Below are 22,400 nucleotides of genomic sequence, written 5' to 3' on the forward strand. Positions count from 1 at the left end.
CCGGTCTCCTGTCACCAGGGCCGCGGCCGAGCGACGGATACCGAGACGCTTACCGGAGATCGCGTGCGTCGCAATCCGCGATCGTCGTGTCAACGATAACCGATCCAAACAAACGGCTTAGCTTTTCTTGTTCTTTTCTCCTGTTTTTTGGAGTAGAAAACCCCAAATCCAGCGGTGCACACACACAGGCACAAGCAGACACCGACGGCACACGCACTTTCCCCGAAGCGGCACTTTTCCCCCGAGGGAAAACACAATAATAATTAAACTTTCAACCGGCCACGGGCATTTCCTGTCCCGTAGGGCGGAAAAATGGCCGCAGCACCGCGGGACGGCGATGATGATCGCAATAGATAAAATTATAATAACTACACACACACACGCACTCGCTTACACACACAGTGTAGTAGTAACACCCGTGGCCTCTGGCAGAGGCAGAGTCGGTTTCGCGTTTTTCCTCGCGATCGTACGGCGGCGTACTGCGGCACTTGGCGCTTCAGATCCATCCGCGGACCGCTCGGCAAGGCGTGCTCAGCGCGGACTCAGGCGGACTCCCTGATGCTGGTTCTTTCTCGCCACTCCGTTGGCGATTCTCTTTCTCTCTCTCGCTTTTGGTCGTGAAGGAGATCGCATAGTTGATCGTAAAGATCAGTGCGTGCGAGCGGTGGATGGGAATTTTCTTTCTCAACTTTCCACCAACGGCCGCGGTACGAGGGAAACTCGGGAAAGCCGTGGGAGGACGAGGACAGTAGGCCGTTCGGTTTCGCTTGGTCGGCCGTTGGTGTGACCGGGACGACGCGAGCGCACGTTCCGTTCGTGACACGATCCCTCTCGTCAGCGACCACGATCGGTGAAAGTGAAACCGATCCACCGGGAGTCGACGAGCGCGCCAGGACGACATCGGCCCCCAAAAAACACCCCGTGCAGCACTTTTGGGTTCTTTTGTACCAAGAAAAACCAAAAAAAAAGCAGGGAAGAAAACGCACTCACAGCAGGATACAAAACGGTGAAATTGTTTACGGATTCCGCGTTCGGTCTGGGCGAGGGCCACTACCTGGTCCGCTTTGAAATTAGACATACCATCAGGCCGCGCAGCCGGCCACCACCACCCGACCACTCGCACTAAAGGTCGCTCGTTACGCCGAGGGATAAAATTAGTACATCATCATCATCATCGTGCCCAGTGACCCGACACCGAAATGACTGACTGATTGATTGATTGATTGATTGCTCGATCGAGATCTGGTCGCGGATGGGGCGCAGAATGCTAAGGTCAAGCATGTGGACCATTATGCTCTTCCTCGTTTGGGGCTGCCACAGGATGGGTGCGCCACAGGATCGTGTTTAGCCTGCTGGGTCGAGAGTTTCCATCGACAGTATTGTGTAATACTCGAGGCATTGGAGTTAAGCGCTTCGATGATTCACTGGTGTTACCCATTTCGGATAATAGTAGGTAAACATGGAATCGCACACCGACTGAGTTTGATAAAATTGTCGCTCGCTCGTTCAGCCTTGGGAAGGGTGTTGGTCAAAATTATACAGAACGGCCTCCTGATAAGAAGCGGCCGGTTGGACTAAATTTAGTCACATGTAGGTTCACTGCGCCGATACGTAATGCGTACGAAGACTTGCATGGCACCTTCTTGGAGTTAGGATTTTCTTTTTTTATTAATTCCACGAAAACGAACGTCTAACACATCGGTCAATAATTCCCGCTGCCAACCATTGCAAGCCTAGTAGGTTTGAAGTTAGTTTCTTGTCTCTAGAGCATAGTGGCACAGAGCCGCTCATCTAACTTTAAATTCGTTCACAACCTCCAAAGATTTGGTGAACGCTCTGGTTTGGCTTCATTGACTGCAGGAAAGCAAAACTAGTTTCTCGACTAGATCTTGACTATCCACTTACAATATTTCATTTATGAAATGTATTGCCCTAAAAATGTGATTGCCTTGAAGGCGGTAAAAGGACGAAACACTTCAATAATTCCCTTAAACATGGAATTAAACGCGTTTCCGTTCAAGAAAGACGTTTTATCGGAAGATCGAATGATTTTGCACCATCAGCCGGAATTTCGGTTGGAAAGTAACTCTCATTAAACATACTCGAAAAAGGGCCATCCACTAAGAAACGAAAAAAAAATCCATCGCACCGGTATCAGCAGCACCTTCCACGTGGCGCATACTCTTCCGGTAGATAAATATTTACGTCCGTCGGTATCGATATTTATCCACATGCACACACGCACACTTTCTGTAAAAAATCCGCCGACGGGTTGGGCTTTCCAACCCGACGGCCATTTCTTCGTTCCATTTTTTCCATGGACACATTTTTAATTTTTTACTTATCACATTATTACCGAGCATAAGATGTACCCTTACCGTGCGCCAGGTCCTGTCACTCCCGGCCCTACGCTAACGATGAGCGGAGTTTTGAATTGTTTATCAATTCCCAGGTAAGTATGTTACAGCTTTGGCACAGAACTACCGCTCGAGAGTACATATCCGTATCCGGTACAGTGCGGAGTGCTACTCCCATATCGGTGGAAACCTTCCAAAAGATGTGCTGGGCCGCGCTAACGACGCCGGTTTAACCGGAGCGCGCCACGCAGCCTGTCGGGTCGAATGACCCCAAAAAGTGAGCTAGGAAAAGGGCGTCATTCTGCGGCGTTAACTTTTAGCTTGATGGGCGAACGATGAAATGGAAACGATCTCCGGGCGGCTCCGGGCGTCCCCTTAGTCAATCTTTATGGCCGTAGTAGGTTGGAAAATCTGGTGGAAAACCCGTGCAAGACCCTAGGCAGACCGACGGCAGCCGTTTGACGATCGCACTCTCTGCGGTAGGATCACGTCAGAGCCGCTGCACGGTCGGCCCATCCGATGCCAGCCTGCCTGCCCGACCGCGACCGAGACGATGAGTCGAGCATGGAAATGAAAAGTGTGAAAATACGCCATCTTTCGTCAGCTCGCGCTCGAGTCAGTTCCGCTGTGACGTAGCCGGCCTGCCCCGCCGCAGAGGTGTGCAGTGCCCCAGGCTTGTGGCTTGTGTACACTGTGCGCTTCCGAGGAGCCAGAGCCGGCAGTGGGCCGGACTCGTTCGGCTCAGGAGTTTTTATGGAGTTGGCGATGTTGGCTTTTATATGTAAACTTGGCCCGTGGAAATTGCGTCCGTACCGACCGAGAGAGTCCCCGCGCGACGCACGTTCTCGGATGTGTCGCATCGGACGATAAACAACGGCCCGGTTACGCTTCAGCGGCTCGCTCTCTGTGAAGTTCGTTAGTTTAACGCTTGATTTGTGAATTGTTTTGCTTTGGAAAACCTGGGCCGGCCCCGCTGATGGTGGTGCTCCATCGCTGCCAGTGCCCGCGTTGAGCAACATCTACCCCGCTCGTCCCCAGGCTGTCGGGGGCCAATTTATGGATGCGCTGGACATCCTTAGTCCAGCGTTTTATGGGGATTTATTTTTACTTAAAACCCGTAAGTGGAGACTGGAGTTTCTGGTCCCGGAACGTTGAATTCTTATTGCCTTTTATTTATTGCATTTTATTTATTTGGGGGATATTAATTTCTTATTATCTTATCTCTAAATCAGAACTAAACTCTGTACCACACTAATCTTGGGCCCCAATCAATAGTGTTCCCGTGTCATGTGGAAATGTCGTAATCTGCCGCGAATTCGCCGGCCAACGGCTGGCCGTTCGTGCTTCGTTCCGACTTCGGTGGACCTCTATTTTTATCCTTTCACTTTCACCATTCACCGATTCGTGCGATCAGGCGGCGGCAACGGCGTCGGCGGCGACCGTGCACGATCGTTGATCACTGTCACGCGGCCTGCGTCGTCGTCGTCGCCGCCGCCGAGAAGGCGGAGTTCCGCAGTGTCAAACCCATTCCGGTGCCGATGCCGTGCCGAGGAAAAGCCAAAATATAAAAACCAACCACCACCAGGCCAGGGCGCAGCCGAAACAGACCAATCTCGCTCACTCTGGCGCACAGCGCACCGTCAGCATCCGCGGGGCCCCCGGGACAGAAAGGAGGCGAGAGAGATGATGTATGAGCAGCCAATGAAGGCATGGCCTCGGTTGCGCCGCGATCTTGGCAGCGATCAAATTTTCGTCCGAGCAGTTCCAGGAAATGTAGGTCCGTCGGCTTCGGAATCTAATCTAATGCTGTGCAGAGTACGCCGAAGAGACACGGATTCCGACTTAAAAGAGAACGGGAAAAACGCAACTGAAAGCAAACATCTTTAATGGAATACTACAACAACAAAACATATGACTACTTTAATGAAAGTAATTTCCTACTACTTTCTCCCATCATTCAGGTAATTCCCCAGTTCCGTGTCGATAGAACTCATAATTTTTAGAAGCGATCCAATCAGTGAATATTTCGCTTTGGTTACGATGGACCTGGTTCACCAGGCTGAATCCAGGGCTTTTTGCGTTTAGAATTCTTGTAATAACTCACCTGTTCGGCACCAGTGACGATTCGGTACCAGAACTACTTTCTTTTCTGCCTTGCAAGCAGTAATTCGCCTCTGGTTTTCCTTCTTTCAATGGCTCATTCTTTCAATTCATGTGGAATCCAATAATACATTGTTCTAATAATTCCCATAACTCCCAGGCGTTTAGAATCTGCCGTGTGGTCAACTTCTAACTTCTGTCAATTTTTCATCATGGAATGTTTTTGTCTGTCCAGGTCGTTCTTGGTTTTGGTCAAGCGAAAATCACCCCTATTTTCCAAGAACAAAACTGGACATTTTCAGATGTCCTAAGATGTCCTAATTCGATGGATTCGATGAAGCTTCCCTCCGTTTGAAGGTGTCCCATGTTCATGTGTCGAACTTCAATGGAATTCATTGTGCTCTGCCTGTGCCCATGGGTACGTGTTCTGTACGTTCTCAAAATTATTCACACATTTTATTTACTTTTTTGGCATGTTTACTCGGCGGCGATGTGACCGTCTTTTTTGGTCGCTGGAAACAGTATTGGATATCTACCATAACTCAGCGTCACACAACCAGGTCTCCAACAGCTTAAACCAACGTTCCATGTGCCGCACCAAATCTGCAGCACTGGCCAGTGGGTGCGTGTGTTGGTATCCTTAGGTCTTATCGCGCTCGCCGGAGGCCACACCGGGCCACTATCAGACGTCCCAGCGATAACGGAACCGTTACGAATTTTCAATCAATAGTTATCACCGCACGCAGTGTGTCACAGCTTGTTCCGGACTGAACATCTCTCCGCCGGGAAGTTCGTTTTTGGTTGAAAGGGAAAGTGCACAGTGTTCTAGTGTTTTCTGCAATGTTTAAATATTTGTCCATCGTTGCCCTACTTGTGGCCTGCCAAATGGCACGCACATCGGCCTGTAAGTGAATCTCCGCGCGCGGTAAATAGATAAGCAGAGCTTAGCATCCGAGCTTTAGAGTCGCGGGTTAGGCGTGGCTGCAACTGTGACGAAGCACTTTGCCCGAGGGCTTGGCTGGTCCTGATTCAGTAGAGCAGCGTTCTAAATCGACTAAATCTATAATAATTGGAATCTACATCTTGTGTTCCATGTTTGGTCCAATTCAAGCTGTTGTTAGGTTAGGTTTGGGGCAGGCTTAGGGTCAGTGTTGTTGAGGTCAAAGAATAGGGCAACCAAAGTGAGATCCCCAGTAGCGTTTAATTCCTTCTAACTGGCACTGGTAGGGCTCATAATTTCTCTTCAATTTGTAACATGCTGCTAGAGAAGAAATCACGCCCTCCGACGGCGCTGCTTGTGTGTGATGTTCTTTGCCTTATCTAATCGCATTATGCAATCTCCAGTGTGTCTTCGGTATTTGGAGCCATGGGTCGCCTCACCACCTCATACCATACCATACTCTAGTCATAACTCACCTTCCCCCCAAAACTCCGTTTTGCTTCCAGTCTGGTGCTTCACCTGTACCACCTGGAATAGTACCAACTGCTTGGTGCCGGATCAAAACATTCTGCTCACGGAATGTCCACCGTCGCCCCAAACATCGTCCGTGACGTGCTTCACGCGAATCGTTGGTAAGATTCGAGATCGATTTGAGTCACAGCACATGCACAGGTTAATCCCCGACAAAATCGGACCACGTTCTTTCCACAGGCCAAAACGTGGAGCGTGGCTGCGTGGTAGGGATGACGCAGGCGGAAGTGGACAACTGCAGTCTGGTGAACAACTGTCAGCTGTGCTCGAACGACAACAATGTGGCGTGTAATGGTAACCTTTTCCCGCATGGCCGTCTAACCTGCCACCAGTGCGAAGGATTGACCAACAGTACCTGCGGGCCGGAGCTGGAGAGCGCTCCGACACCGTGCCTGCGCTTTGCGGCCGACGATCAGTGCTTCGTGCAGGTCCGGGACAACTCGGTTCTGCGGGGCTGTACCTCGGAAAACACGGGCTGCCACGCCGATCGCAACTGCCACGCTTGCTCCGGCAATGGGTGCAACTTCCGACACTTTGACCACGATGCCGCCGCCAGTTTGGTGCCGCAGAGTTGGATCAAACTGCTTGTGGGTGCACTGGCCCTCGGTGCGATCGTAGGCAGCAGCCTATAGAAACGTTGCGGAACGGACAAAACGTTTGTAGTTTTAGGTTTGCGACATTAGAGCACCACGAAGTAGTTATACATCGAAATCATAAAGTTACATCGTTTTAATAAAGATAACAATTAAAGCATTTTAAGAGACGAATGCAAGGCTATTGCAGCTCAAAGTCTCTATAATACAAGAGAAAAAAAAAATTAAAGCATTTGTCATTTGTCAGTTATCAACGAACTGTCAATTTAGATTTCAAATTTGTTCAATTTTTAGTAGGCACAAGTTCCGCGAGAGGGCGCGCCTGTAGACCGTTACCGAGCTGTCAAACGGCGCTGTCACGGAAGCAAAACAAAACATTACGCGAGCTAGAAGGAACAAAACAGAGGCGTGAATCATTAAAAGCGTAATTTACTTGTTGCGTACAGCGGCCAGCGAAATGGGATCGAAACCCGGAGAAAAGGCCTTGCAGGCCATTAAACAACAGGAGCAAACGGTGGCAGTGTTCAAGAAGCCCGTAGTGCCGAGGACCAAAACAAAAGACAAGATCATTCTCACCGAAGAGGAGTACCTTCAGGTAAGCAGTGTTCCGTCGGATTGTGGTGCGAACGGCGTGCCAGGGTGTCTTATTTCCTACGTTCTCCCCACAGGAAATGGGAAAAATCATCCAGCGCGACTTCTTTCCGGACCTGAAAAAGCTGAAAGCACAGAACGAGTATCTGGACGCGCTGGCAGACAACGATGTGGGGAAGCTGCGACAGATCTTTTCCAAATACAACTCCAAACTGCCCTCGTCCCGGCTGGGTAAGTTTTGCGCTTCTGGAACTGGGAAAAGAATGTTTGCTAAATTTTGTGTTTTCTCGCTTTGCAGCCAGCCCGGCAACGTTCGAAACACCTCTCCCCGGTGGCACACCAGCCACGGAACAACCGCCATCGGTGCGGTCCACATCGAGCGCCGGTTCGAACAAATCCACCAAATCGGTGGGCGACCGACACTCGCTGGACAGTTTTCTGCAGAACTACACGAGCGAAGATAACGACAGCTTTCAGGAGATCATCGAAACGGCCGACCGGAAGCTACGGCAAAAGTTTGCCGTACTGTACAAAGCCGAAGAAACGTCGGCCATACAGATGAGCCAGTGTCTGGCGCTGCCGAGCATCGAGCAACAGTTTGATGTGAGCGAGAAACCGAAGCAGCTGGACATGTGGAACTACACGAACAAAAACTACATCATGTACACACCGGACGGGGTCGAGCTGAGCAAGGAGGAGCAGCTGGAGATGGCCAAGCAGAGGCAAGAGATTAACCATTCCAGCACGCGGCTGCACATCAATCCGTTCAACGAGCAGGACAGCAAGCAGGCCATCGTCGATGCGGCCAAAACGCAGTCCAAACATTTGCCGGAAAAAATCGGCATCGACGGGAAGGTGGTCGACACTTCCAATGCCACGCCGCGGATACGTGGGTTCGTGTTCGTCAAAAGTCCCTCCCCGTGCCCGGGAGTGACCGATAGTCCGCTGTTTACGTGGGGTGAAATCGAAGGCACACCGTTCCGTCTGGATGCCGGCGACACACCGCTTCACCCGGCGGCCGTGGGACCGTCGTTTCGCATCGTGGAAACGTCCAAACGTGAGAATCTCGCGCTGCAGTTGGCCGAGAAGGCGGCGGAAAAGTCGCGCGAGAAGAAGGCCAAAGCCATGGAGGCCGCCCGACGAAACATTGGCTCACCGGCGGTGCGCAGTTCGTTCGAACGGCTAGCCAGCATGTCGCCGGCGGCCCGGCGGCTGGCCACGAATAAGATTGGCTTGATGTGCACTCCAAGTCCGTTCACCTCTCCTGCGCGTTCCACGGGCCTGAAGACACCGTTGCCGGGGCCCTCGGGCGGTCGCAAATCGCGAAGTATCACGCCTTCACCGCGAGGAATCGTGCGGAGAAAAACACCGGCCGTGGTCAGTGCTGGCAAGGGCGGACCGAATCTTACGGACGATTTGCTGGACATTCCGGGCGCTAGCAAGCGCACGAAGGCGGCCGATTTCTTTTGAAAACACTTTTCGGTAGTTGTAATAAACGCAATTCAATAAAAATGCAATGCGAAGCCCTGTTTTTACTTTGTAAACATAATGAGAAACTACACAGAGTTCATATTTTTTGGTTGCTTTATTTTGTACCGTTTATCAAAATGTCTAAAAACGCTACTTTTTTATTTTCGCCCGTGTCGGTGACGCAAATCGAGAAACGCAAAAAAGTTGTGGTGCTTGAAAATGTTGCTTGCTTGGAAACCAGAATTTCTAACAGGAGAGCATGGTCGCAGGATTTCAGCACGGGTAGCGTAAACTGGCATAATACTGGCACAAACTGGTCTAAATTCAAAATACTCCCCTTCAAATATTCGTGGTAGTTCAAATGAAGTCCGAAAGATAGCGCGCATTGAATGTCAAACGGCGATCAAAACAACTTTTCAAAAACATTTCCTCAATCGATTTTGGTCATGGCATCACTACAAAACGGAACCAAATCCGGGAGTTTCCCGGGAATGGAATTTTTCTTTCGGTTGCTACGGTTGCTGTGGCCATTGACTAGAGAAGAGACGCGCGACTGCGGGTTCCCGGACTTATGTTTTCATCAGATCCAGCAGTAGCCGCTCGATGGCTACTTCACCGACCGTTTTCCGGAACAGCATTTCTTGCAGGACCTTTGCGTTGGCCGCTGCCTTGATGGCCGGAAGCAGCAGCAGCAGATGACCCAAACGGACGCCACCACACTTTTCGTGCAGCAGGGCGACCGTTTGATCCTGCAGCAGCAGGACTTCGTGGGCCGCGTACAACCGCGGATGATCCGGACGGAACAATACCAGTGCCTTCAGGCAGGCCGCCTCCCGGTAGTCGACCCGTGCGGCCGCAAACTGTTGAATGGCGCTCGCCAACCGTACCGCCAACGGATTGCGCCCGATAAATTCTGTAATTCAAAAAAGGAGATAAATGAAAAATAACATTCGAATGATGAGCCCACAAACTGACCATTGTCGATGGGCAGGCCCCACTGGGCCGCGGTGATGACGAACAGCTCGGCCCATGCTTCCTCCAGCAGCAGCTTCTGGTCGGTGGCCGGAAGCTGCAGAAACGATGGCACCGTTTTGGCCCACTTGACCGCCAGGAACAGGAGCTTGGCGGCCGATTCGAGCAGCATGTCCGTTTCGCTCTTGCCGCCACCGAATGCCACCGCTGCCCAGCCCGTGCTTCGTGGAGGACTTTCCCCGGCCTCGCCAGTGCTGCTGACTTCGTTCTCCTTCGCCCCGGAACCGAGGGCCAGAATCGAACTGATGGAGTGCATCGGTGGTGCCGTTGGTAACACCAACGAGTCGGTAACACCAACCAAAGAGAACTCCTTCGACATCGCCGTACTGCCGGAAGGCTTATAGTCGATGGCGCTCGGTCCACCCGACGGAATTTTGATGCCCGGAGTGGCTGTACCCGGTGGCTGTACCGGGACCGGAATCTGTAAGCTAGCCCCGGCCGGTGGCAGGGTGATCGGTGTAAAGGTGTGGTTCGTGCTACCGGCTCCTGGAGGGGCCGGTGCCGGAGGAAAGTGGTCGTACATGGCAGTGGTGCAAGTTCCGTTCGCGGAACTGGCCGCCGCCGCCAGGACTGCAGCCGATTGGGCGTACGGTGAGAGGAAGCGGCCTGTATCGGCGGCGATGGGCGTGAACCCGGATGCAGAGGCCGTAATGTGGAGCGGTAGTGGAAAGAAGAGGTTCGTCTGGGGCAGCGAAAAAGCCTGGGCCCGGGACGCGTAGTACTCGCCGTGGGCCGCCGATAGTGCGCTGACGGCCGCCAGCGGTGTACAGTTCCGAGGGGCCCGTTCGTGCTGGACAGCTTGAAAGAAGAAAGGAAAGCACACCAACTCCGTAAGGATACGGAACGGACGAAGGGAGCCGTCTAAGCGGAGCAGCATATGGTGCGGTTCCCATCGCGGGCCGATCATTACTTGGCCCGCCGACGACCCCTCCCCGGTTGGGATCGAGGGCAATGTTTCTGGGCAGGGTGTGTATGCTGGATCCTGGAAGTCAACTATCTGCTGATTGATTCCCTGGCCTACAGGCGAAAGGGCACGGGACCCCGTACTGGACGCAAGGTAATAGCAAATCAATAATCTACGCTATCAATGCGCAACACGTTTACAGGTCGCTTTGGTTGAGAGCGCAGAATGGCGGCTTTGATTTTCTTAACAAAAAAACTAAGCAACAGGCTTTGGCACAGATTTTAATTAATTACAGTAAATATAATAAAATGAACGAATTCACATTAACACATTCCCACGGGTACAAATTATTGAACGGAGCAACGTTTCGTTCAAAGCCCTCTTCAATTGAAGCAGGCTTTGAGTGGGTGATTCAAATGATTCAAAAGATGATTTCACGAACCCGACGGCTACTTGGATCTAAGATTACCCGATCGCGTTTATCTAATCACTCGACAGAGGTAGCTATGAAAGCACATTCCGTTTTTCATCCATATTAGGGAAAGTTTCATAGTAACCTAGATTATATGTAACTTGATTTATATTAAGACACCTTTTCGATGCATGATGCAAAAATAGTTGTTACTCGTAGTCAGTGATAGTTTCCTAAATAAAAAGGAGACATTGATTGAACTGCGCAGATGTCTTTGTCCCTTCAACCTGATTTTATTTAAGAAATGGGTTGAAGCTACCTTTTAAGGATGTTTTCTGAAAATTTATTATTATTACAACAATATTAAACCAGTATTTATTATTATTATTACTATTATAACAATATCAAGCAAATCAAGCCCCGAAGATGGCTCCGGTGGGTGGAGGTCTCATTAGGAAAATGTTTGGTCTCACTTAGGAGGCCAGGAATGAAAACAAAATTTTTATTATGTGAACCGGCAACTGACCAAACAGACCGTGGCGATATCCATCGCTGCGGCTCGGTGCAGCTCTGAGAGGACCCATTTCAATTTCGGGCTGCCTTTTTGGCGTGAAACTCGGTACGGGCGCGATGCGATCGGCGATGACACTCGAAACGGCGCCGACGAGCCCCTCCCGAGGCCCCGCTTAAGGTGAGAAATCGTCCCTGCATAAACATCCGGTGCCGCCGAAAGATAATATCTCTTCCGTTCCGAAAGTGTTGTGGATGAGTGTATTCGAACGGGAGTGTCTTTTGGGAGCGAAAACTACGTGCTACGAACCGAAAACGCATCAAACCAGTACAGCAACGTAGCCCAATGTTTAAGGTAGTGTAGAAAACATTTTAAAATATGCTTGTTCTAATTTTTTTGTGAAACTCTTGGGCCGTCGTTGGGCCATTAACCTATTTGTAGCGGGCGTTAAGAGCGATAAAAAAACAGGACCACTAAGCCAGGAAAACCACAGCAGGCAGGATTCGGAAAGGGGCTAGTGTCACCACCGGTAAAGGCCATTCCCGCCGGGTTGTTGATTTAGCAATTAGAGGAGTGTTTTATGGTAAATATTATTTCCCCCTTAGCCGGGCCCGGGCCGCAGTTCGGATGTCCGATCTTTGAGGTGTCAATCACAGCCTTTTCGCCAAACCAAGTACTCCACGGATCACTTTGGGCCCAGTCAGGATCACCCGGGAAGAGCCGGTTCCGGGCAAACACGCACCCCTCAGAGCCACTCCCGTCCCGTTCACTCGGGTGCTGTGGTCGTTTGTAAACATATTTTTTCAATTCCCGAACCCCGGGAACGGACCTGAAGCGCGCACCCTTGCTGCCGTGAAAGACCGGAGGCTGGACACCGGAGAGGTGGCACTAATTGCTACCAGAACAGGGAACGGGCGAGCAGATTGTTGTTCAAGTGATACGACAAGTGTTTGATTTCCGGGCACCGGGTCCCGTTGGAAAGCGGAACCTTTCCTTACCTTCTCGGCGCATGTTGGCCTGCAGACACTTGGCGAAGCGACACGCCTGGCACTGGTTGCGCCGGGACACGTCCACCACGCACTTGCCACCCTCCTTGCACACGTACTCGAGGTTCCTGGAGGAGGTTCACCGAAAAAGGACATTAGAACAGTGTGAGGAATCGACACAGAACAGAAGACATTACACGCGAAACACACTCTGGCAAACACCACATGCACGCACACTCCTTTTGTCACCTTTTGCCTTTGTCGCCGTGAAGTTTTGTAGCAAAAAAAAATCCGTTGAAACTTACCTTCGAATGCTGCGCTTGAAGAACCCGCGGCATCCGTCGCAGGACGGTACGCCATAGTGTTTGCCGGAGGCCCGATCTCCGCACACCTTGCACAGGACGCCCGGCCCGCTCGACATCTTCACGTTCGAGTTCGAGATGTCGTTCATGTGTCGCCGAGAAGGTGGATCCTGGTGAAGGAGGCAAATTGAACACGCTCTTTAACAGGGACAACTTCAAGCACAGGAGTTAAAATGTCGATGGAGCTGTATTATAAATTTGAGTGTTTGTTAAACACTGTTTTGAGAATTGAACAATAATTCAAGTTACATCATTTATCTACGGACTCATCAATTGGCATGTGTGATAAGCCATTAAGTTAGCAATTACAAGCAATTTGTTGAAAAAAATCCCGTATCTACAGGATCATCTTCCCGACGGGGCCGGGATCAAATTATTGACTTCCAAGATAATGTGCTTGCCACATTTTTACTAAAATTGTATGTCAACGAAATCTAGGAAAAACTTTCTTGAACAATCATTCGAGAAGGTTTTAAGAAGGTTTTGACAGAATTGCAATCCAAGTAGCCAAACACTTGGTTTACACCTCACACATCTATAGTATTGATCGTGGTAACTATAAAAAATATGTTTTACTAAGAATCCACTCACAAAAAACATTGAAGCAAATTTCTAGAAGTTCGTTAATAAACATAATTTCAGTATAGTAAATGAAGCTCCATAAAAAAATCGATCCTAAAGGGCTTGGGACGGTAGTCGGTCCATTGTACTGATTGCTTCCGTTAGAATTGCATCGCAATCTGGCACCAGGCGCGCTTGAGAGCCTACTCTATAATATCATTTTAATTTTTAATGAAGTGTAGGAACAGCGTTGTAAATTGAATGGGTCGTAATGAACAGAAAATAAATTGTATGTTGCGAACGAAGAATAACTTTTTGGTTTGGTAATATCTTTTGATGGGTGTTGTTCCGACTTCCGACTAGTTTACGATATCTATTCGAAAAGTAAGGCAGGATTGTGATTCATGTTGTGTAGGATTGCCACAAGTAGTACATTGATTGTGTTAAACCAAATATCCATGATAATTAAAATAAATTAAAAATGCATCACTATTTTCCTAACGTATGTTTACTCAATTATCTACAACATTATCGAAACAGAATCGATGAAGGTGCTTCCGTCGGCTAATCAAAGATACAGATTACAGCGTGTACCGAGTAGTTATCGCTAAATATCATCACATTAACTTGCGATTAATGGCACGTGGCACAGTTCAACTGCCAAGCCAGGCCACGCATCCTAGCGGAAGATTGAAATCATAGCCTCATAGTCCAGTCGTGTACAAAAATAACCCAGCTGTTGATTCCGAAAAAAAAGAACCAAAACAAGCTACGATTCAGCTAACCACAAAAGTGCGTGTGGCAGCAAAAAGGAAAGAAACAGTATCATTAACGGCAGCCTCTGTCGCTCTGGTGTTGCACCATCGTAGGGTACCCCTGTGAAATCTGTCCCGGAAAAGGGTTTCGGTACCGATTCCAGGGAGGGAGGCACTACAAATTCAATAATAATGAAGCGTGCGTAAAACACCCAACACGTGACTCATGAGAAAATCGGAAATCGAGCCTGGAAAGGACCGCCACAGGGCGAGAGATGTGATGCCATTTTTGAGCGACAAACTTTAGCAATTTTCCAACCGTGTTTTCGGTTGATCGGTTGTCCGCCAGCTGGGCGATGATGGATGGGTAACTCTCAGGGTGGGTGTGTGGATTGGCTTTTTGTTGTCCTTTTTAAGATATTCTTTGCCGAACAAAGTGGCTTGACAGTGTATTACCCTTTTTTTAAGCAGCAAAAACAAAACGTTACACGAATTTCGCCACGAGGTTTCGCCATCGTGTGTTTGCAGTGAGGCCGAAAGTTTGATTTTAGTTACAACTCAAAGGGCAGCATTATGATTGGGCAATTATGTACTGCATTATAGATGAGGCTATGCTAGATGCCACATTAATTTCTCATCATTGCTCAGGTGCCCCCTGATTTGTTGACGAACCGCCACGAGCCACACGACTTCGGGCCAGGTGTCCTTCGAGTACCGGAGAAAAAGGGTGATCGAAGTGAGACACTAATAATTATCTCCTTCCGGGTTCATTCTCGAGGGTCCTTCGAGTCGGAAAAACAGGGAAAACAATGGCGCGTGCCGGGAGTTATTCGGTAAATGGTTTGACTTTTCATGCTTTGTTCTTCTTATGAGGGGTCAACATCGAAATCGGAATACGTTTGGCACATATTAAACCGACTACCAACATAACACGCAGGTGTCACCAAATAAGCGTTCGACAAGAGCTGACTTCCTGATTTTGGGCGATGGCACAGTGTTACATGATAGGATTACCGTTAAGTCAAGATGACTTTCACAAACTATGTATTGAATTGAATAATTATTTATTACCCATCGCCGGTTGAAAGGAGCAAATCAATCGATATTAGCGTGAAAAGCGGACCCGAGAGAAGTGAAAAAAAATTTACATTTTATCAAATCATGGCGAAACGGAGCAGCTGCCACCGAGTGCGGGCAAGCCTCACAACCACAAAGCCATGTGGAGTTAGTCGAACAAAAAGAATCGTAAGTTTTCTGTTTGCTTTTTGGAGATAATATTAACAAAATGCCATTATAAAAAGATACAATTTTCAATTCATTTATATAACTCTTTGGCGAAAACTCGAGTATCATCAACATTGTGTTTCCTAAAACAACACTAAAGAGTTTCCTTAATTTATTTATATTTGAGTATTTTATTCTTCTAACATGTTTATGAATTAGAAATAGTGTTTAGTAAAATGTATGCATAGTAAGTATGCCTCTGTTCTAAATTGCATTCATTCAAAACAAAAATCTGTTCTAAATATTACTATCCGAAGTGACCTCTTCAAATCATAAGCGGTACTGAATGAAGTCATTTGGCCCACAAAATTGCAATAAAAACCGTAAGAAGTTTCAAGCGAGCTAATTTCCAAGCAAATACATTTCCTTTTAACAATGTAACCCAAATTGCTGATTGAACAATATGTGGAATCAAAATCTCGGGGATGTCCCATAATCCATTTCAAAACACCCAAAAAAGTTTCTCTTTTAGTCAAATGAGCGACGAGCATTTCAAGTTAAAAAATGTATACATGATTGATGGTAATGATAATTGCAAACGCCCTTTAAATATTAGTGATCAATGTGTTAAAAGTGTCTCAAAATTGTGCCTTAAAGCCAAATGGTGAGTCCACAATAGCGATGCATACTTTTTTGGAGAATTGAAGTGTTATTATCAATTTAAATGAATTGACCGTCTATGAACAAAACGCATACTTACAACAAAAGTCCTCAAAAATGTCCTCTGCCGTTCCGCTGCGTATAATCAGTTTCCCTTTTGACACAATGCTTCGATCGATTGACCAGAGTAGAAATAACCGATAAATGCTGCACTAACCACTGTCCAGTGTTGCACTAACAATTTACCACACGCTCGTGATAACAGCACTTTTCAGCATTCCATTCCTGCGGCTTATTGCACGTCCTCGACCGAGCAACACTTGCACCGATTGACGTTCCGTTCGCGATTGTCGATGGTGGAATGTTTTTTGGGGTTTGACCTACGACCTGCGATCTGGCTGTGATCGGGTACATGGCGCGCCGTGTCCGCGGTGTCCTTTGCATCGCCAGTATCCTTGCTGCACGGGGACGGCTTCTAATCATGGCAAAAAGTAGGTGTGGTCTAGCGGATGTCCGTGCATGTCCTTACGGCGCATGTATGTCCTTCTGCGGCGGAGTAGAGTCGGGCACCGAGGGAAGAAGCCCTCGGGGATGGTACTGACTTTCTGGCCTCGCCGTTGTTGGCCGATTGGCGTTAGCCGCCGCCATCGGTTGGGCACACGACCAAAAGGACATGAAGCGTCAGGTCACGTCAGCACCTTACAAAAGGACATCGGTTGCTCACCCAAACAGGTCGTCCGCTCAATGGCCTGCGGTGAGCCAGCCAGGCGCCACCGGGAAGGCTCCTCCTACCGAAAGGACTCATGGCAAGGAATGTTGTATGGTGTCGGCCGCACAATTCAGCCGTTTTGCATAATTTACTTCATTCGCTCCATTGTTCACGTAGAGGGAAAATCTAATTTACTGTGCAATAAATGATGAACATTCATCATGAATCATATTTCGTGCCTTCCTAGAACTTAAATATCAGAAACTGCCAAGCTTAGATTGCTTAAATAATTGAACTAGTAAGTAACAGGAGAATGTTTTCTTCAACAATGCCAAAACCACGCTGAAGTAGAATTTTGCTTACTATCTGCAGCGTAGTTTATGTGAGTCTTAATCATTCTTTGAGTCTTTACTTCCCGAGTCTTAATATGCACACAAAAACTATCCAATTACACATCATTAAGCAAAAAATGTTTCTACATTTCTCCTGTTTACGTTCACTATTTAGATCAATTGATTTCGAAAAATACGCCAGAAAAAAAGCGTTTTTTGTGAAAAGAGCCTTAAAATGTTTGTTAGTTAAGGACGAAAAGCTTGGACGTGAAGCAACTTGATTTTCTCTGATGCGCCCCATGAAAATTATAAAGAGCACGAACGATACAATTCGCTTTTCAGTCGGGTGTGTCCGTGTTTGACAGTTGGTGAGATTATTTTGTTTTGGTTTTTTGCTTCGAACATTTGCTATCAGCTGATTTCTATTGTTCATCAATTGTTAGCCTTTCACCTTATCTGACCGTTATGGCAGGATTCAACTGATAAGTGGACAAAATAGAATTGCTCTAAAATGGCACCAGCACTTCCCGCAACTTTTGTCGAGGGCTTTCACAGTGAAAATTATGTGAAAAGTATGGAATATAGTCCTTTCGGATGTACCGGAATGATGGTTTCAAAAGTATCGTTGGGTTGTGGCACCTTGAGCCAATTTTACGGGTAAGAATCTTGCTTGAATCGAACAGCGTGAACGAAATGTATTTAATATTGCTTTCCATTCGTAGCGACCTAGACGTGGAGGATGCAGTCAAAGCAGTCGAGATGGCGGTCAGACAAGGAATAAACTATATCGACACTGCTCCCTATTATGGCCAAGGGCGTTCAGAAGAAGTTCTGGGCTACGCTCTTAAAAACATTCCACGTCAGGCATTCTATGTGGCCACCAAAGTGGGTCGTTATGAGCTGGACTTCGGCCGAATGTTTGACTACAGTGCACAAAAAACGCGAGAAAGCGTGGAAAAAAGTCTGCAGCTTCTTGGTATCGACTGTATCGATGTCGTTCAAATACACGACGTAGAGTTCTCTCCCAGCCTGGATGAAGTACTGCAAGAAACACTACCCACACTGGAAGAGCTACGGAGAGAAGGGAAGCTCAAATTTATCGGAGTATCGGCCTACCCGATGGATATTCTGAAAGAGTTGATCGCAAGGGCTCCCGGTCGGTTCGATTCTGTTCTCTGTTACAGCCGCAACACACTGATCGATAACTCCTTGAAGAATTACTTGCCGTTCTTTTTGCAAAATAAGCTGGCTGTTATATGTGCTTCGGGCCATGCAATGGGATTGCTGACGAACGCGGGTCCTCAGCCCTGGCATCCGGCTGACGAACAGATGAAAGCGGTATGCCGGGAAGCATCGGAATACTGCGCACAGCGAGGGATTGAGCTTGGCAAATTGGCAATGTTCCACTTCGTTCAGCTGGCTGGCCCGGTGACGTTCCTCGCTGGCATGCAAACGCAGAAGCTAGTGGAGATCAATTTGAACGCCTACCGCGAAGGACTTTCCGTGGAAGAGTCTGAAGCCTTGACGCATTTAATAAAAACGTAAGTTGAAATGGGTGAGTTGAACGGGATTAATAACATTGATTTTTGTTTCGTTTTTGCAGTGTTTTTCCAAAAATTCACCACAAAAACTGGGAAGGAATCGAGGTAGATCGATACAGGGCTGCCATGAAAGCATTGACCAACAAGTAATCACAGTAACCCATCAAGTGATGTGTTGGGCATTTATTATAAGTGTTATACAGTGAAGATAAGAAATACAACTAATGAGAACGAAATTGAATACGATTCACCTGTTATCATCATAATTTGCGTTTTTCTATTTTCTTTGAATACGCTCTTGGACGCAGACGATTTCTTACTGATAATGACATTACTGAATTTTGCGAAAAGACTATTCCGTGCAGAGAACATCCTTTCACGAACGCCCTTTGCATAACGAAGTACTTTGCAGAGCTAACATTTGCTATCAATTGTTGATCAGCTTCTATTTCTGTTGTTGATTTTCTATTTTCATATCTATTGGTAAACAATTATTATGATGTCTTTCTTTCTTTCACCTTATCTGGCTGGCTGCTAAGAGTTCAGCTGATAAGTGATAACTATAAAAAGAAATAAATTTTCCTATCAAACAGCACAACTCGCTGGCATCACATTCAGTGACTACCCCCGATTACCTTCGCATCCGTCTTTAAAAAAACTGCACTAAAATGGCTCCATCATTTCCTGCAACTTTTGTCAACGGTTTCCATAGTGAAAAACACGTGAAAAGTATGGAGTACAGTCCATTCGGATGTACCGGAATGATGGTTTCAAAAGTATCCCTCGGTTGTGCGACATTGAGCCATCTGTTCGGGTAAGAATCTTCTATATTTCGTACAGCGTGAAAATTATATTCGTTCAATATTGCATTCCATTCGCAGCGACCTAGACGTGGAGGATGCAATCAAAGCAGTCGAGATGGCGGTCCGACAAGGAATAAACTATATCGACACTGCTCCATATTACGGCCAAGGGCGTTCAGAGGAAGTTCTTGGTCTTGCCTTTAAGAACATTCCACGCCAGGCATTCTATGTGGCGACCAAAGTGGGTCGTTATGAGCGGAACTTCGAGGGAATGTTCGACTATAGTGCACAAAAAACGCGAGAAAGCGTTGAAAAAAGTCTTCAACTTCTTGGCGTCGACTGTATCGATGTCGTTCAAATACACGACGTGGAGTTCTCTCCCAGTCTGGAGCTTGTGCTGCAAGAAACGTTGCCCACACTGGAAGAGCTACGGAGTGAAGGGAAGCTCAAATTTATAGGAGTGTCGGATTATTCAATGGATTTTCTGAAGAAAGTGATCACAAGTGCTCCCGGTCGGTTCGATTCTGTTCTCTGTTACAGCCGCAACACACTGATCGATAACTCCTTGAAGAACTACTTGCCGTTCTTTTTGCAAAATAAGCTAGCCGTTATCTGTGCGGCCGGACATGCGTTGGGATTGCTCACGAACGCGGGTCCTCAGCCCTGGCATCCGGCTAACGAACAGATGAAAACGGTATGCCGGGAAGCGTCGGAATACTGCGCACAGCGAGGGATTGAGCTAGGAAAATTGGCAATGTTCCACTTCGTTCAGCTGGCTGGTCCGGTGACGTTCCTCGCTGGCATGCAAACGCAGAAGCTAGTGGAGATCAATTTGAAAGCCTACCGCGAAGGACTTTCCGTGGAAGAGTCTGAAGCTTTGACGCATTTAATGAAAAGGTAAGTTAAAAAGGATGCGTTGGATGTTTTAAAGTTATTGACTCATTTCTGTTTTGCAGTGTTTTCCCAAAAATTCAGCACAAAAACTGGGATGGAATCGAACTAGAACGATACAGGGCTGCCATGAAAGCATTGACCAACAAGTGATCATATAAACGATAAACGCATAAGCGATTTAGTAAAAAATAATGTAGTGTCTTCTCATTTCCCTTTCATTAACCGCCATTTTTTTAAACCAGTCGGCTATTAATTTTACATAATCTGAAATTAGCCCCGAAGCTCGTCTTAGAGAGGGAAAATGGGTAAATATACGCTGTACCGGATTTTCCAAGCCCAAAGCCGCTCATTTCTACCGGCGAGATGGCGCATACTGACTTACTGACTTAGTGGACTCACTGATGCTGTCTCGCTTGATGCGCGCCCCTAACAGGTAGGCAGGACCCCTGGACTTATGGACCGGTTTGTTGTGTACTGATGTAACCGAACTTGCTTGGCGGCTTCCGGATTGCTGGAACCAAGGAAGCAGGTACCGGTTTATCACGGCTCCCCAGGGGTGGTTTCCTACGGAGGACTTACGCTACCTAGTAGCCTACTTCCGATGCCAAGTCGTGGACCGGTTGAAGACCATCAGGCGATCGATCAACGTCCGCCAATCGTCATCCGACGGTGTTGATGAAATGTTTTGTGCAGTTTTCTTTAATCACTTTTCTTTCCCTTATCGTATCGCGGAATATGCGGAACAAGGAAACGGCGTTGCAAGAATAATGGTTGCAGAAAAATCCCTACGCAAACGAGTGGAAAAATGGATTTGTTCATTTTGGTTATGTTTTGTAAACGAAACCAAAATGTCGTTGCATAGTTTTCATAGTACGTAAACTCTATCAAGTCAACGAAACAAGTGTAAAGAAAAAAAGGCGATAGGAACGGGAGTGTTTGTAAAACGATAAAAACCTTATCGATCATGTACCGCAGCCGGTAGCTACATGCGTGAAGGTAGTAATTACTGACCGATACAGTTTGCCTGGCACCCCTCGGCACCCAGGCGGATCTCTCCTTGTGGAGTGTGACATAATCGACGTCACAGAACTTCCCTTTCGCCGGTCGTGTTTGAGATTACGCCATCGAGTAGGAAGAAGATGTTAGTGAGTCGCGTGGCAAACCGGCAAAAGCTGCGAGCCAATAAAACATGAATTATGCTCCGTTTTTTGTTTTCTTCCTGCCTATTTCTGCCACGGCCCACAATAAACACTGGTTTGATTGACCGCTTTGCGCTCATATGGTTAGCAATTCACTTTTTATCGAAACCGTTCCCGTGTTGCCGCCGGGTGAGGCAACTTTCTTGATGTTTTGGAGGAAACAGTTTGTGGCGGGCAACGCCTGTGATGAATGGTGATTATTTTTCCAATTTTTCGGCTTCGTGGCCAAGTCCAAGTGCAAAGACCATGCCTATTACTTCTGCTCGAAACGATCGAAGCGCGACGTACAATGAAAGACGAAAAACATAATCATAGCACTGCTCACTGCCAGCAACAAGATTGAAAATGAAAAGCATTTGAACCATTCGAAGAAAACACGTAGCCAAGGTTTAGCATGCCTTCATTGAAATAATAAAAATCCCAAATATGTAAAGTTTGTGATAAAAACCGTATAAAGATATTAACAGGAATACTTTAAAACTATTCATCTTTTACAAAATAGTAATGGAAGCTGAAAACCATCAAACTTCGCAGCAAACAGAGTAGAGTCAACAGCCATTTCCCGGCGGCGGTGATGGAGCAGCAGCACCGCAAACAAACCCTTTTATTGCACACAAAAGGCCGCCGATAGCCACCCGCGGAAGGTAATTGTAAATTGCAAATTATTCTTCGACCCATCGGCGCGCGGTAAGGCTGTGGTTTGGCTCTCGTTTTTTTTTTGCGGCCAGCCTAAGGGGCTGCGAAAAGGAAGCCGTGATTAGGCCGGTTGTCTAGGAAGTGACGAGAGAACGGTTCGTCACGGCAACCTGCCACGTACGGCCACCTATGCCGGCTGATGCAAAAGAAGGTTTTGGAAGGGAGAAAGTGTTTTCTTTGATTAAAAAGAATTCTCAAAACAGTAAACAGTTCCGCGCCTTTCTCTGTTGGGGTTTT

General features: G+C 47.6%; 5 protein-coding genes across 5 annotated transcripts; 4 read left to right on the plus strand and 1 right to left on the minus strand.

Annotated features, from left to right (window-relative positions):
• The first annotated feature begins 5,219 nt into the window (after positions 1-5,219).
• Positions 5,220-6,643, plus strand: LOC128273748 (uncharacterized). The gene is made up of 3 exons (XM_053011783.1): positions 5,220-5,361; positions 5,904-6,029; positions 6,109-6,643. The coding sequence occupies exons 1-3, from the start codon at positions 5,298-5,300 to the stop codon at positions 6,558-6,560; spliced, it is 642 nt and encodes a 213-aa protein (XP_052867743.1). The 5' UTR covers positions 5,220-5,297; the 3' UTR covers positions 6,561-6,643.
• Positions 6,644-6,937: 294 nt separating this feature from the next.
• Positions 6,938-8,619, plus strand: LOC128272647 (splicing factor ESS-2 homolog). The gene is made up of 3 exons (XM_053010489.1): positions 6,938-7,116; positions 7,190-7,343; positions 7,411-8,619. The coding sequence occupies exons 1-3, from the start codon at positions 6,979-6,981 to the stop codon at positions 8,580-8,582; spliced, it is 1,464 nt and encodes a 487-aa protein (XP_052866449.1). The 5' UTR covers positions 6,938-6,978; the 3' UTR covers positions 8,583-8,619.
• Positions 8,620-9,151: 532 nt separating this feature from the next.
• LOC128273696 (photoreceptor-specific nuclear receptor-like) lies at positions 9,152-16,215 on the minus strand. Its single transcript, XM_053011722.1, has 5 exons — positions 16,090-16,215; positions 12,733-12,899; positions 12,440-12,555; positions 9,558-10,412; positions 9,152-9,495 (listed from the first exon to the last, which is right to left on the minus strand). Exons 2-5 carry the CDS (start codon positions 12,876-12,878, stop codon positions 9,152-9,154), a joined length of 1,461 nt encoding a protein of 486 aa, XP_052867682.1. The 5' UTR covers positions 12,879-12,899; positions 16,090-16,215.
• A 1,289-nt stretch (positions 16,216-17,504) lies between these two features.
• On the plus strand, positions 17,505-18,753 carry LOC128273083 (uncharacterized). Its single transcript, XM_053010998.1, has 3 exons — positions 17,505-17,687; positions 17,753-18,571; positions 18,634-18,753. Exons 1-3 carry the CDS (start codon positions 17,542-17,544, stop codon positions 18,719-18,721), a joined length of 1,053 nt encoding a protein of 350 aa, XP_052866958.1. The 5' UTR covers positions 17,505-17,541; the 3' UTR covers positions 18,722-18,753.
• Positions 18,754-19,227: 474 nt separating this feature from the next.
• Positions 19,228-20,437, plus strand: LOC128273613 (uncharacterized). The gene is made up of 3 exons (XM_053011618.1): positions 19,228-19,385; positions 19,453-20,271; positions 20,331-20,437. The coding sequence occupies exons 1-3, from the start codon at positions 19,240-19,242 to the stop codon at positions 20,416-20,418; spliced, it is 1,053 nt and encodes a 350-aa protein (XP_052867578.1). The 5' UTR covers positions 19,228-19,239; the 3' UTR covers positions 20,419-20,437.
• Positions 20,438-22,400: the final 1,963 nt, after the last annotated feature.

Source organism: Anopheles cruzii, chromosome 3 (assembly GCF_943734635.1).
Source record: "Anopheles cruzii chromosome 3, idAnoCruzAS_RS32_06, whole genome shotgun sequence".
NCBI classification, from domain to species: Eukaryota; Metazoa; Arthropoda; class Insecta; order Diptera; family Culicidae; genus Anopheles; species Anopheles cruzii.